The 16621-nt window shown below is 33.2% G+C and overlaps 2 protein-coding genes across 2 annotated transcripts; one reads left to right on the top strand and one right to left on the bottom strand.

The window, feature by feature from the left end:
- The first annotated feature begins 1529 nt into the window (after positions 1-1529).
- Positions 1530-14090, top strand: LOC107841218 (potassium transporter 5-like). Its single transcript, XM_016685199.2, has 10 exons — positions 1530-1544; positions 4268-4390; positions 4955-5045; positions 7512-7602; positions 9745-9962; positions 11119-11157; positions 11268-11528; positions 11733-11785; positions 11960-12074; positions 12676-14090. The coding sequence occupies exons 1-10, from the start codon at positions 1530-1532 to the stop codon at positions 13788-13790; spliced, it is 2121 nt and encodes a 706-aa protein (XP_016540685.1). The 3' UTR covers positions 13791-14090.
- Positions 14091-14389: 299 nt separating this feature from the next.
- On the bottom strand, positions 14390-15124 carry LOC124887211. The gene has a single exon (XM_047396416.1). The coding sequence runs from the start codon at positions 14990-14992 to the stop codon at positions 14642-14644; it is 351 nt and encodes a 116-aa protein (XP_047252372.1). The 5' UTR covers positions 14993-15124; the 3' UTR covers positions 14390-14641.
- Positions 15125-16621: the final 1497 nt, after the last annotated feature.

The raw sequence follows: 16621 nt of genomic DNA, 5'->3' as shown, positions 1-16621 counted from the left end.
CCGCCTCAAAGGTAGATCTTGCACACCTTCAAAAATATTTTTTTCTTCTCAATACATCTAAATATAACATCTTTTGACCAGTTTTGCAATATGTCTTGCACACATTTTATGTTCAATATTTAGTAAATATTCAGTTACAACAATTTCTAATCCCTATAACAAAAACAGAAAAAAAAATAGTTACAACATAAACATAAACAGAAACAGTTACAATATAAACATAAACAGACGCAAAAACAAAAGCAAAAACAACAATTCTTTACCTTTTGCATGTCTGTTCAACTGAAAATCTTCTTTTACAATCCTGATAAACCAACTCCAAGTGGTCTTGTTTTCAATCTCAACCACTGTCCATGCCAGTGGCAACATTTGATTGTTACCATCTTTACATACAAAAACTAATAACTGCCCTTTTGTCACTTCTTTTAAAAAACATCCATCCAAACCAATGCATTTTCTACAATCAGCTAGGAAGGACTTCTTCATTGCATCAAAATATATATAGAAGCCTTGAAATATTTTTCTACCATCTTCAAATATTTCATCATGAAGCTTCACTACACATGTACTACCTGGATTTGATCTTGACAACTCATCTCTATAATCTAAAATTCTCTCAAATTTTTGATTATAGTCACCCATCAGTTCTGCAATCGCCTTATTTTTTGCTCTCCTACACACTGTTCTTCCAACATGTAAATCCAGTTCCTTCTTAATAAGTAGCTGAACTAAAAAATTTTAATATCTAGTTATTCTTTTATCCTTTCATTGAAGTGGCTAGTTAAGAACTTCATATTATAAAGTTTGTTCCTATGATAGGATCACACTTATAAACTGGAATGTAGGTCTTCACAACAAAGTTCATGGACTTAGAATCAATGCTAGCATAAAGAAGCCATGGATAATCAGTTGTACACCTAACCCTTACCCTTGTAGGTTCATTAACATATTTTTCAATTGCAACATGTTCAACAGCAACATATTTAGTAACAACAGCTCTAAATTCATTAACACTTTAAAAAACAAATCCTAACTCCCACACAACTTTCTGACAGACTGAACTATATACAACTCTTTTAAATTTTTTTCTCTTTTTAGCCTTATCTTTATGTTCAACCTGTTTTACTTCAGCTTCTTCATCAGTTACATCATCTGAATCAGTTTTAAAGCTCTCAGCTTCATCAGATGGGTAAAAAGGTTTATCACCAGCTAACTGACCCTTCAAACTATTTCTATCACCACCCTACAGATTCATCATAATCAATATCTGATCCTTTTCTTCCAGTTCCTAACTTAATATGTTCAGGAATTACTGGTCTTTCATCCCTCTTTCTTTTTTTTTTCTTTTTCTCTTTTCTTTTCTAAGACCTCTTATGTCTTCATCCACATATTCATCCACATCAGTCCCAATCTCTACACCTCCATCAATAGATTTTATAGCTGAATCTACAACAAATTCAAAAGGTACACCATGTGAATTAGTAGGAGCAATAGTAGAACTACTAGGAGCATCAACTATATGAGGAGACATGAGCAGTAGATTGGTCAGCAGGAGGAGAAGAGACATGAACATTAGGTTGGTCATTAGAATAAGAAGAGATATGAGTAGTTAGTTGGACAAAAGAAGGAGATGTATGAGTAGTAGGTTGGATAGTAGGAGGACAAAAAGTATGAGTAGTAGGTTGGTCAAAAGGAGGGGCATCTTCACTAATTTTAGATGTCCTGTCAACACTCTCAATGTCATTTTCAGTGTCTTTATTAAAAGACACACCACTTTCCCCCTCCACATTCCCTTCTCCATTACTTACAAATTCTAAAAAAGGTGGGGCCAACTCAGGTTCACAAATCATGTGATACACAAAAGCTTTCAAAACTTGCCTATTACCCAATTTCTTTGAAATGTCAATTGTGTCCTTATCTGACCTAATTTCTTTTAAATTAGAACACTTAGGCAGCCTAACATATAGTAAGCATTGTTTGGAATCATACCGTAAATACCTTACATAATCCCTAAATTTAAAAAGAGACAGTCTATCTACATCAACATCTAAAAATTCAATAACTTGTCCACCCTCATATTTTTTTTCTTTTTTCCCCTTCATCTTACCCTTAGTAAGTTCTTCACCATGGTAAAATCTCAAAGTGATCAGTTCAAAACTCATTTTATAAACCTGAAATTATTGACCATAAAAGCATAGTAAAGATACAAGTCTCACAGTACATAAAAATAAAAAAGATTCAAGTCTCACAGTACACAAAAATAAAAAAAATTATAGTATTTATGCAACAATTACAAGTATCATAGATTATTTTATCACATATTGAACCTCACAGCTCATATTGTTACAAATTGAAGCACATAAACAAACTATAACAAATCAATTTTGAAGATAAATAAAAGACAACAAAAATCCCTAATTCAAAACCCTAGTCAAAACCCTAGTAAAATCAAACAATTATAAATGTCAAGGGTTATATTATCACATATTGAGCATCTAAATGAAAATAAAATAAATTAATTTGAACAAATTAAAGACGACACAATTCTAACTAAAAAAATCCTAGATCTAATTTAGGAACGAAAATAAATCCTAGATCTACTATATTTAGGAAAGAAAAAGCTAACCCTTGAACTGAAAATCAGTAGTTCCTACATAAACGATCGTAACCTTTAGTTTTTATCCTAGATCGTACCAACTCAGTTGAGATCAACCCAATCAACTTCAACTGAAAAGAGATAAAAAAATAATTTTTGCTTGTCAATAACGAAAATCACAGCAAAAATATTGTTTATCTCTTCTATCGAGTTTAAATTTGATAAAAAATTAAAAAAAAGAGAGGTGAATCTTCTATCGGGTGTTTGCTCTCATCAGATGACTTTTCATTTGGATGAATATTTTAATCGGATTAGGGTAAAATATGAGAGTTGGGTCGGGTCGGATGGGTTAAATAGATGGTTTAAAAGAGTAATAGGGTCGGACTAGTTTTTTAATAAAATAAAAAAATTAGATTAGACACGTGGCACCACAAGAGGACGAGTGGAGTGCACTCCACTCATTAAACTTAGGCATGGGTGTCGCGGGGAGGTAATAATATCACTTTTATATAGTTAAGGTGTGTAATAGATCAATTAGATAGTTTATGTGTGGCTTTGACTTTTCTTGTATAGTTTAGGATGGAAACGATGTCTTTTCCCTATAAAATATAATGTATTAGTAATGTTTATATTAATTATATATGTTTGTGCTAATTATACTTATGCTTGCGTTGGTTATGCCGAGATTTTTTCTTATGAGCATTTGAAATAACATGAATTGCATAATTTCTATGAAAAAAAAATATTTTTACAAAAGTATCCTCTATAAATATGATGGAAAGCATGTGGAAAAAAAAGTTTAGAGGACAATTATGTCTTTAATCATGCTAGTGCATGCATTAAAATTCATTGCATTATTTTATGGATTTTCAAGTATTAATTAATACACACCTTAATACAAATAAAGTGTATAATTATGCACGCATTACACAGGATAATTATGTTTTTAATCATGCTAGTGCATACATTAAAATTCATTACATTATTATATGAATTTTCAAATATTAATTAATACACACCTTAATACAAATAAAGTATATAATTAATGCAAGCATTACACAAGATAAAAAAGTGTGCAAAACAAAATATTAGCATACACAAAGTTAATAGATGCGTTACTTTTCTAATGGACTCTATCAAACAACCAAAGTGTGCAAGGCCCACATATATCACTCATTTAATTACTGACACTATTTGACTAAACATAAAATTCAAGAAAGAAATGGTGAATTTTAAAATTTACAGTCTAAAATACTTCTTGGTCGTTTATATGGCCATAAAGTATTTTATTAAAGGTAAAAAGGAAATTTTAAAAGTAAATTATTCTTAATTTTATAAAACTAATATTTTCTTTGGGATTGACTAAAAAAGAAGTGTGTCAAGTAAATTTGGAAAGAGAGTTCTAATTTAAGGATACTTTTGATACTTTACATATACTTACACTTTGTGTTAGATTCCATATTTTCAAACATCTTAACAATAAATTAGGAGGGATTAAGAGATTATCATAACTTTGGTAAGTACAAATTATATAGATATTAGTTAGGAAGAAAGGAAATATTCTGGCTAATCTTCTTATTAGGTTTGTAAGTTTTTGACAACCTACAAATAAATACTATATATAAAAGAGCAAAGGTGGACTATGTGATTGAATCAAAATGGCAAGTTTAGATAGTGAAAACAAGAGCAAACGATAGTGGGAAGCAAGTATCATGGGCAAAATTGCACCGTCTTGATTCCCTCAATGTGGAAGCAGGAAAAGTTTCTTCCTTTCTGGCAGGACACACGTCTAAGGTATGAAATTAACTTATGTATATTGATATAGTAATTGTTTTTTCATGTTGTTGGTGTCTATAGTGGAGTCAAAATTTTAATGAGGGAATCCAAAAAAAAAACTACAACAATTTTTCTATTTGTGACCTAATGTAATTTTTAACCATGTTTACCACTTCATTAGGAATGATTTCGTTTGACATCATTTGCTTATTTCTACGTAAATTTCAGATGAGGAGATTCATTTGAGTTTCTTTACTATGTCATAGGCTAGGAGTGTGTTTAGTAGGGAGGTTTATCATAATGTTTTAGAAAATAACATTTATTAGAAAAGCAAATTCTTTCATAAGTGTCATTTCAAGATCATTATGACCTTTCCATTCACAATGCCCTTAACTCCGATCCGCGAATCCGAAGTCTAAAGAGCAAGTTTTTGAAGTCATAATATCAAAACAGTCAACAAACTTTGAAACGGACCAAAAGGCATAAACCATATACCTCTCTTCGACAAACCATTGCTACTATTATTTTAAAAAATTACTTGTATTATCTCTATGTGAAAATCATTTTTTTGCTATTGTGCAGGGTGATTGGAAGACACTATTGGGTTTGGCATTTCAGTCAGCAGGAGTTATCTATGGAGACATAGGGACTTCTCTTCCTTATGTCTTTGCAAGTACTTTAACTGATAAAATTGAACACAAGAATGACACTCTTGGTGTATTATCCCTCATCATATATACCATAATCCTCATACCAATGACTATGTATTCACTGTCTTATGGGCCAACGGCGATGGCAATGGTGAGTTATACCATGTCCTCATTACTATATCTTTCTTTTTCAATTTCTGACTCGATGTCTTCAAATTTGCGTCACATAAGACTTGTTTAAGGAGAAAACACCATCTCACTGTTGTTTGTTAGTTTAATACTCTTTCTCATTTCATATTACTCTAAGGGGTCGTTTGGTAGAGTGTATTGGAAAAACTAATGCATGAGCATTAGTAGTGCCTTGTTTGGTACCATATTTTTACTATGCATAAATAATACTTGTATTAATTATACACTGTATTGTGTATTGAGGTGTGTATTAATACTGGAGCACTCAGAGGAGTGTCGGGATTTTAGTTATTGTAGACATTTTAAGGTAGAGGAGGTTAGAGAGACTCTTCGCAGGATGCGAAGGGGTAGAGCGACGGGGCCTGATGAGATACCGGTGGATTTTTGGAAGTTTTCTGGCGAGGCTGGTTTAAGGTGGTTGACTGGATTGTTTAACAAAATTTTCAAGATGGCGAAAATGCTCGAGGCTTGGAGGTGGAGTACTATGATCCCTCTTTATAAGAACAAGGGTGACATTCAGAGTTGCAATAACTATAGGGGTATTAAGTTATTGAGTCACTCTCTGAAGATTTGGGAGAGAGTGGTCGAGGTGAGGCTGAGATGGATAGTGTCTATTTCGGAGAACCAGTTTGGATTTATGCCCAGCCGCTCGACGACGGAGGCAATTCACCTGGTACGAAGGCTGGTGGAACAGTATAGGAAAAGGAAGAAGGACCTGCACATGGCGTTTATCGACTTAGAGAAGGCATACGACAAAGTCCCCAGGGAGGTGCTTTGGAGATACTTGGAGGTGAGTGGAGTCCCGGTGGCATATATCAGAGCAATTAAGGACATGTATGATGGAGCTAAAACTCAGGTGAGGACGGCGGGAGAAGACTCAGAGCATTTCACTGTCTTGACAAGATTGCATCAGGGATCTACTCTTAGTCCCTTTTTGTTTACTTTGGTGATGGATGTGTTGACGCGACGTATTCAAGGAGAGGTGCCTTGGTGTATGATTTTTGCAGATGATATAGTTTTGATTGATGAGACGCAGGGGGTGAATGATAAATTAGAGGTGTGGAGACAAACTCTTAAGTCTAAAGGATTCAGGTTGAGTAGGAGCAAGACAGAGTATTTGGAATGCAAGTTTAATGACGTGAGGCTGGAGAATGAGGTGGTAGTGAAGTTGGAATCACAGGTGGTATGTAAGAGGGATAGTTTCAAGTATCTCGGGTCTATGATTCAGGGTAACGGTGAGATTGACGAGGATGTCTCGCACCGTATTGGGGCGGGATGGATGAAGTGGAAGCTCGCTTCGGGGGTGTTGTGTGATAAGAATGTGCCGCCCAAGCTTAAAGGCAAATTCTACAGGGTGGTAGTCCGTCCGGCCATGTTGTATAGAGCGGAGTGTTGGCCAGTTAAGAACTCCCACATTCAAAAAATGAAGGTGGCGGAAATGCGGATGTTGCGTTGGATGTGTGGGCTGACTAGGGGGGATAGAGTTCGGAATGAGACTATCAGGGAGAAGGTTGGTGTGACTCCAGTGGAGAATAAGATGCGTGAAGTCCGATTGAGATGGTTCGGACACGTGATGAGGAGGGGCATGGATGCCCCGGTTCGTAGGTGTGAGAGGCTAGCTTTGGATGGTTTTAGGCAGAGTAGGGGGAGGCCGAAGAAGTACTGAGGAGAGGTAATTAGGCGGGACATAGAGCAGTTATAGCTCACTGAGGACATGACACTAGATAGGAAGATTTGGAGGACGCGAATTAGGGCAGAAGGCTAGGGTCAGTTTGGGTCGCTAGTGCAGGGAATTACTTGGTGGGGGTATTATTCTTGTTATGATACCTTATTTCATGCTTTATTACGAATCTGTTTACTTTCATCTGTTTTCTATTACTTGTGGGTGTCGTATTTATGTTATGCCATCTTGTTCCATGCTTTACTATGTATTTGTGTAGTATTTCGTGTGTCGAGCCGGGGGTCTATCGGAAACAGCCTTTCTACTTCTTTAGAGGTATAGGTATGGACTGCGTACATCTTACCCTCCCCAGACCTCACTATGTGGGAATACACTGAGTTTGTTGTTGTTGTTGTTGACATTATTACCTCTTAAATTATTTTCCCACCATATCACACTCCCTGTTCCTTCCCCACCATATCTCTAGGAAGCCCTTTGCCTGCATTGCTTCCAATATCTGTTTAAGAGCTCTTAGATCCTTGGGTGAATTCTAAATCATTCCATCTCTTTTATATCTCGCTGTAATTAGAAGGAAAGGGGTGTGCAGGCTTTACTGGAGCTTTTGTTGTCCTGGATATAGGTTTCTCCGGCAGAACTCGAGTCCTATCAGGTTGCTTCCAGGGTACTGGTTCAATGGGAAACCTGGAGATAGGTTTCATATCCATATCAGGGTTTCTCCACCAAGGAGAAGTAGGTTCTTTCCACAGATTCTTAGAGGAAAGGGTAATTTGGTAAACAAAGATTTTTTTACAAAAATTATATAAATATATATTATCTTTAATACATCAAACCAAAAAATACATAAAAATAATATATGTGTAATTAATATCAGCATTACTAATATTTACATTAATAATACAAGCATTATTAATACACTATATTTTGCATTATTTTTGTACACTCTACCAAACGTTCCCGAGAATGGATCAGTTTGTCTCTACATGCCTATAGTTTTCTTAAACTCTTTTGAATATTTTGAATAACTGGTCTCCGAGAATGCGTTTTGCACGTGTGACGCAATATCAATAAGTACAAAATTTGTTAGGAAATCACATAATTAATGATAAGTAATTTGTTTGAATTAAACTATTTCCGTGAAAATGACCATGGAATTTAAATTTCACTTTCTAGCCATTTCGATTTATTGGCTTATTCTATACCGTTTCTAGACACCTTCTATACAGTTTCTATACAAATCTTATGCATATAAATATTCTATACGAAAATTATACAGTTTTAATATACAATTTATACAATAACTGTACATTTTTTTACACGTTTTATACAACAATTATATAATTTTCATATACTTTCTATATATTTTTTATATATATTTTATACATATACATATTTGATAGAACTATACAATTTCTATACATACATCTTATATAGTTAAATATTATATTTAACAATTATTTTATTTTTATATAATTTAATTATTATTTCTAAACAATAAAAAAAAAGTAGAATATTTGATCAGTTAAAATTTATAGCAAAAAAAAATTAAAATACTTTGAAAAGGGCCGAATTGCCCAATTTGAATACTGTATCAATATTGTATATAGACTGTATCAGTATTGTATATGGACTGTATATGGACTACGCAGGCCAAAATGACCCAAATTGAGAAAGAATAGGAAAGGAAAAATTTCAAAAATAACAACTATAAAGCCTTAATTGTAACTTTATAGCAACAGTTTCATAATTACAAAAAAATAGCAAATTGTATTTTATATTTAAGTAAATTGTTGCTATACAAATACATATACAACAAGATTTACTGCCCTTATTTTACTCAAATTAGTTGAGTTAAATAAGGAATAATTATTCCATCTAATTAAATTTCCATAAATTACTCTTATTTAAATTAGTAGATTCTTTTTTCAAATCAAACTCAAATATGAAGGTTATTATTTCCATGATCTTCAAAATTTCAAAATATCATTATCTTATATCTCTAACTATTTTTTCTTATTATTTTTTTCATTTTTTTTAATCTTTTTTTTAATTTTAATTTCTTTTTCTTTTCCATATTTTTCTTTCCACTTTACTTTTCTCTTCTACTTCTTTTTTTTTTTTTTTACTTTTTCATTTTTTAAATTTTTTTTTCTTTTTTTCCTTTTCTCATATTTTTTTTCGTTTTCTTCTTCTTCTTTTTTTCGCTTTTGTTTTTACACTTCTATTTCTAGTTTCTGTTTCTCTTTTTTCTTTTTTTTATGAATTTTTATTTTTCATTTTTGTCCTTTTCTATTTTATTTTTATTTTTTCTTTTTTTGCACTCTTCTATTTCTATCTTTTATTTTTAAAAGACAAATATCTATATTATATATACATATTCAAAAAATATACAAAATAAATAGGCATACAGATCTACATATTTATTTACCGTAAAAAATATACATATATAGCTGCATATGTATTTACAGAAATACATACCTGACTCACATATGTATATAAACATATAAGACAAAAAAATCTTTAAAACAAAAATGACAATTATATACATATACAAATAGGTAATAAAAAAATACATGATACATGTCTTAAACAGTAAAAGAAAATAAATAAGTACATATGTTACCCTCTAAAATGGCATAGTATGTACAGTTCAAAGACAAATCCAACACTGTATAAAATATATATAACTCTGCATATATATTTACGAAATACATACGTGATCTATATGTATATTCTTATTTTATATGAGTCACTTTTATATTTCGCAAATACATATGAGATATATAATATAGTTATGTTTGTTACAAATCAATAGAAAGTGGCCATAAAGTGACATTGTATTCCTTAATATGTAGATATGCAAAATTGAGTCTCATTCCAAACCAGCAGCCAGAAGACAGTGAGCTTTCACACTATGGTTTAGACATACCATCCAATAAGTTCAAGAGGGCTCAGAAGACCAGATATAATAAATTGGAGAACAGTATTTTTGCTAAAATTGTTCTTGTCTTCCTTGCGATTCTTGGAACATCTATGGTCATTGGTGATGGAGTACTCACTCGTTGCATCTCAGGTACCTACATATCAACAAATATATATGTGTGTGTCATATTTTAAATAAATCTATATATATAGTAACGGATTCAGAATTTAGGTTTACGGGTTTATTATTTATGGTTTTGATGTTGAACCTATTACTCCCTTCTTTCAATTTATATGTGTTAGTTTGACTTGACACGAACTTTAAAAAAACACTTCTGAAAATTGTGATCTTAAATAAGTATAAGATGTTTGTGTGGCTAAAAATTATTTCTTTAAGGGTAGAATAGATATTTTAAAGTTAAATTATTACTAAGTATAAAATTGTGTCATTATTATTTTTTAGACTGACTAAAAAGAAAAACGAGTTATATAAACTGAGATAGAGGAAGTATATATTAGGATTATGAGTCTCTATCTATTACTAGTAATTACTCCCTCCGTCCCAAATTGAGATGACATATTGATTAAAAAAATAATTAATAATATGATTTGTTTACCATAGTACCCCTATTAAATGATGTTTATATTTTAATTTAAAGAAAAAGTAATTAATACAAAGGGTAAAACATGAAAAAAAATTGTCTATTCTTGATTAATGAAAAAAGACAACTAAAATGAGAAATCAAATTAAAAAATTTGAGATGGATAATTTAAAACGGAGGGAGTATAATTTTAAAATGAATTTTTATATACAAAATCGATATGAAAACGCTACATCCGTCTTTGTCCATATATATTGAGCAACTAATTGTCGGTTTATGAAAGAGAGGGATACATAGGCCAATTAGTTGATTTATCCGTAATTACTATTACAATCAACATTTAATAATAGCCAATAGAATTTATCTCTTCATCACCTTATTGTTATTAAAATTAATCAACATTTCAAAATAGTTAAAATTACCATTTTTGCCTCCATGGGAATGTGGGTGCATAAAAAAAAAAAAAAAAAAGGTGTAATAGGGTGTTTAGAGAGATGAACTCCAGCTTACTGTTAAGAAAAGGTCATTCAATGAAATTGGTGGATCACACACATGAAGACAGGAACAGGGACATATTTGGCTCTTTAGAAAATATACAAGTGTTGAAAATACCATAGTGTAAAAATTATTTAGTTTCATCAATATAAATATAATTTACTAAATAATTTGTTACGTCGTTATTTACTTTGATGTTTTCTCATGCAGTTCTCTGTGCCGTAAGTGGGATTAAGCCTCTAGGCCAAGGTGATTATAACATTTAATGCTACAGAAATTAAAATGATGTGAATAAATTCTTCTTTTTTCTCTAGTATTCCTAATTTTAACTGAAAAAAATTGGGTAATGATCCTTGCAGAAGCGATTATGTATATTTCAGTCGCGATACTGGTAGCCCTCTTCTGTTGTCAACGTTTTGGTACAGACAAGGTGGGATATGCATTTGCTCCGGCCATAAGCGTTTGGTTTTTATTGATAAGCGGCATTGGTCTCTACAACCTGTTCACGTATGATATGAGTGTCTTACGCGCCTTTAATCCCATGTACATTTTTTACTACTTCAAAAGAAATGGTAAAAAAGGATGGCTTTCCCTTGGTGGAGTTTTCCTCTGCATTACAGGTTAAAATATTATTTACATTAATCGATTGTAGTATCTTACTTCTCATATTTTCAAATTTCAAATTGATCTGTTTTTATTGGTAGTTTTAAGAATACCCTGTATATATCAAGTTTCACTAAATATCGCACCTAGAAAAATTAAATGTGGAATGTGGTAGAATCCTGAATTCGATAATTTACCACACTGATTCTGAAATTATACAGGATTGGAAGCTATGTTTGCTGATTTGGGTCATTTTAGTGTGAGGTCCATTCAAGTAAGTCTCCTTTATTTTCTTCTTTGCCGCGCGCTCTTTGATATTCTCGATGCTAAGTAATTAAAAGATTTCTAGTCAGGAGCACTGCCTCTTTAATAAGCCTTATATGATGTGAATCCAAATTGCTAGTTTCTTTGTTTGTCATTCTAAGTGGATTCACCATGTGTATCGCAGATAAGCTTCAGTTGCCTCGTATTTCCATCTATCCTCTCTGCCTACATTGGACAAGCAGCGTATCTCTCACATTTCCCTGAAAATGTGGGAAATGCTTTCTATGCTTCAGTTCCAGGCAAGTCTCCTGTGTGCATATATTACTATGTTCGTATTGTCGTACCTTATAAATACCAGACTTTATATTTTGATACACTGATCATATTGAAAGGTACTTACAATCGGGTCAATTAGCAAGTAACACTTTATAATAGTCCGTTGCTAATGTCGTCAGACGTTTATATTGTAACGGTCAAGACCCAACTGCCAAGGTATTATCCACTCTGCCTCAACCTTTGGAGCCTCTTGGTGTTGTTCCTTTGTGTTTAACCCAAAAATGGCCTCAACGGTTGAATCGTTTACTCACCCTTATATGGACCCTTGTGGAATTTGCCTAAGACAAGTTTCCCATAAACTCCTTCTCGAGTTTGACCACCAATGAGAGACAGTTCGCCATGAAACTTCTCTTAGGCAAAACCCCACATATGGTCATAAAAGGGTGAGTTCAGGATTCTGCTTGTTTTGGGTTAAAACCCAAGGGGACATACACAGTTTGGACCTGATCGGGCAATACCTTAGCGGTTGGACTTGGATCGTATAAAATAAACTAATCGTAGAATCATTTGGATTATCATTGTTTATACACCATTCATAATATATTTTGTTGGTGTTGGTTACAGGTCCACTTTACTGGCCAACATTTGTAGTGGCTGTTGTTACTGCCATAATTGCAAGTCAAGCTATGATATCTGGAGCATTTTCTATTGTGGCTCAGGCACAAAGCTTGGCTTGTTTTCCCAGGGTGAAAGTAGTTCACACATCTGAAAGACATGAGGGTCAAGTTTACATCCCAGAACTCAATTACTTCCTCATGTTTGCTTGTGTTGTAGTTACTCTCGGCTTCAAAACGACAGAAGAATTGGGACACGCATATGGTATTGCTGTGGTTTGTGCTGAGATCATAACCACAAACATGGTGACATTAGTAATGCTTCTTATATGGAAAACCAGCATATGGAGGATCGTCTTGTTCTACATGGTGTATATTACCATGGAATCAACATATCTATCAGCTCAGTTGACAAAATTCATGGAAGGTGGTTATCTGCCCATGACTTTCTCGTTTGTGTTCGTGATCATCATGGGGATTTGGCACTATGTTCAAAAAAAAAGATACCATTTTGAGCTCAATAACAAGGTCTCGAGTAACTACATAAGGGACTTAGCCAAGAATCCAGACATCAAAAGAGTACCTGGAATAGGACTACTCTACTCTGAATTAGTACAGGGGATTCCACCAATATTTCCACACTTTGTCTCAAATATTGCATCCGTCCACTCTATCATCGTTCTCGTATCAATTAAATCCATTCCTATAAGTAAAGTGACACTCGAGGAACGTTTCTTGTTCAGACATGTTGAGCCTAGAGAATACAAGGTGTTCCGATGCGTTGTTAGGTTGGGTTACAATGATCAAATTGGGAAATCTGAGGACTTTGAAAGCCAACTGATCGATCATTTGAAAGAGTTCATACGACAGGAACATTATATTTTTGCAGCACATGATGATCAAGTGTCAGATACAGAACCTGAAATTGAAGCTAGAAAATCATCGTCAAGTGTGGTCCACGTGGAGGAGGAGCTGCAACATTTAGATCCAAGAATATCATCATCAGCTGGTTCAATTCGAGTTAACACTGCATCAGCTCAGTTTAATCATTCATCAAGTCTAATACAAGTAGTGGCACCAGGTTTGGAAGCAGAAGAAGAGATGCAATACGTGGGAAAACCTTAGGAGCAAGGAGTGTTCTATCTGTTGGGAGAAGCAGAAGTGGTTACTAAACAAGATTCGTCGTTCTTGAAGAAATTTGTTGTCAACTATGCCTACACTTTCTTGCGCAAGAACTTCAGACAAGGCGAGAAAGTTATGGCCATTCCTAAGACTAGGCTGCTTAGGGTTGGCATGACTTATGAAATATAATTGTTACCTATCAGATAGTGAAAATTCACTACCAAAATGGAAGTTTTTTCTGGTCTGTTTACGGGAATAATACGGGCATTATGCTCAAGGCTGGAGCTAGGATTTTGAGTTTGAGTTTTGAGTACTAAAGAGGCAACTTATTTGGTTCTAGATATTTCCCCAACCGAGTCTTTAGAATTCTCATGGTTTAACTTTCAATTCGCCTTTGACCATCCAATGAAATGTGAATAATCAATCCTCCCTTCCCACACTTCAACCCCACTAAAAAGAGCAATTAAGAATCTCGAGTGCCTTTCCAAACATGTATCTTGCCAAGGCAATTGGAAAAGACGGGAATATTTAATTCTTCTACTGCCTTCCATTGCGCTATTCTAATCGAATTACTTGCCATTTCGAGCGACCAAGTCATAATGAGATTAAAAAGTGATGCGATGATTTATACATGTTGTGTATCATTAAACACAAATACAATGTTTAGATCAAAGCTACTGAATTCTATCGACCCATAGATAGTCTCGTAGCTCCGCCCCTTGGTGGAATCATAAAAAGCAACTATTTAGGGACCTCTAATACATAAGAGAATAGGCCAACTTAGCTTAAAATCACCTTAATTTGCATTTTATCCATAGTACATACTAAATTTCCTAATTCCTAACGTATGATATTCACATATTTTCTTTTTTTCTAGTAACTCTAATATAACAATACACAGCAGCAAAAATAGCAGTAACAAGTCCACCAATAATGACTCCTCCTCCAGCAACAGACTTATCAGCAGAATGATGATGCCTCATTTTCAGTATATTATCATCACTCTCCGGGGCTTCGACCCCGGAGGGTCCTTCACCAATGTCATTTTCTCCTTCCACCAACAACTCCGCCATTCTACCTCTTGAAAATGGTGGATTTGCAATTCTAAGCTTTCGTGGGAGTGGCCGAGAAAATTCTGACTCCGCCGTTGCTTGGAAAACCAAAACGGTTATGATAACAGAACAAGAGAACATAAATCTGCCCATTATTACAAGTGAAAATTTTGAAGTTAAAAGAAAATCGTTAAAGATTCTTTAATTGTAGTTATTATGAAATATAACTATAATTACTAGGAGAGTCTTTGTGGTTACAAAGTTTAGGAGATGGTTGGTGTTTCTTTGTGTGTGTGGGTATATATAGGGGAATTATGGAATGGTCCAAGTGTGTGTGGCTTAAAAATATTGAGGAAGTGGGCTATATGTGGGGTGCTTTTTACTGAAAATGAACCTTAATGACCAAGTAGCTGTTGAAGTGGAAAATAGTTTGTTCATGTGTTTTAATTTAAGTGACATATTTTGAGATTTTAGAAGAATTTTAAACATACCATAGAAAAATAAGATGAAAAGTGTAATGTTGAAAGAATAGATTAGTGCACTAAAATCCTATGTACGTAGTGTTCGAGGAAGAAACAGATCACAAAAATTTATTTTATGCAACCTTATATGTATTTCTGCAATTAGGTGTTTTTACGGCTTGCACATAATCTCATGATCACGTGATAAAAGTTTATCAATTACGTTAAGATTTGTCTTTGAAAAGGTGTGAAGTTAATTTTTTCAAATTTAAAAGTGTATCACTCTCCCTAAAATAGTCTAAAAGGAAAACTAAAGCTGCTGGAGTACTATTTAATTGCACAAGAAGATGTGTAGTTAGATACTCCTTCCTCTTATTTTAATTAATGACAACATTTTCTTTTAGTGTGTCTTAGAAAGATTGATAATCACAATTTAACTTGAACTTTATATTTAAGGCTTAATAAGAATTTATAATAATCACATAAATATTTATTATTAAATGTTTAAAATAATAATCTCAAAAATCTTGTAGCCATAAAAATGACACAAAGTTGTGAAATGTTTGTGACTACACATTTTCAATGTTTTTCCAAGGAGAAGAAGGTGCACAATCATTGGAGATACCTTAGGGATTAAGCTTACAACATATTGATATAAGTTAACCTTGAATCACTTTTAGTATTTATAATTAAAGAAAATCACTTTTAATACGTTTCAAGATATAATCAAGATCTTCTCTTTTCTTCTTTTATTACCTACTCTATAATTATTCACTTCATCACCCTCCTTCAGGCTAATGAGAAAAGGATTCACTTCATATGTCCATTAACCTAATCTATTTAAATTTTGGATTTCTTCCATTAAGGTATTCTTATACTATCGGTTCATATATACCCTTAATGTTATACTATTAGTCCATATATGTCTTTGACGTTATATTATTGGTCCATGCATGCCCTTAATGTTATAAAAATAACTCAAATTCGTCCTTCCTTCGTTGAAGTTGTCCATTTTATCCATGATATAGCGTACCAACTTACCACACTAACCCTTTCTTCTTCCATCACTTCCCAAAGTCACTAACACCTTCACCATTTCTATGCGATTTTATTATAAAATTTATTAAATATGAATAAATATTAATTGTGAATCCAAAAACTAAACAAGAGCTCGGTAAATTTTAGTAGCTCAATTAATTAACAATCTAAACTTTCACTTTATTAGTGAAGGTTCAATTTCGTACATGTAATCCTGTCTCCCCCTTTTCATCTTCTCCTACCCCCAATTTATTTATTTAAGAAAAAACTATGACTCCAACGC

The sequence above is a fragment of the Capsicum annuum genome, chromosome 9 (genome assembly GCF_002878395.1).
Source record: "Capsicum annuum cultivar UCD-10X-F1 chromosome 9, UCD10Xv1.1, whole genome shotgun sequence".
Classification (NCBI taxonomy): Eukaryota; Viridiplantae; Streptophyta; class Magnoliopsida; order Solanales; family Solanaceae; genus Capsicum; species Capsicum annuum.
This window is presented reverse-complemented; position numbering and strand designations above follow the sequence as displayed.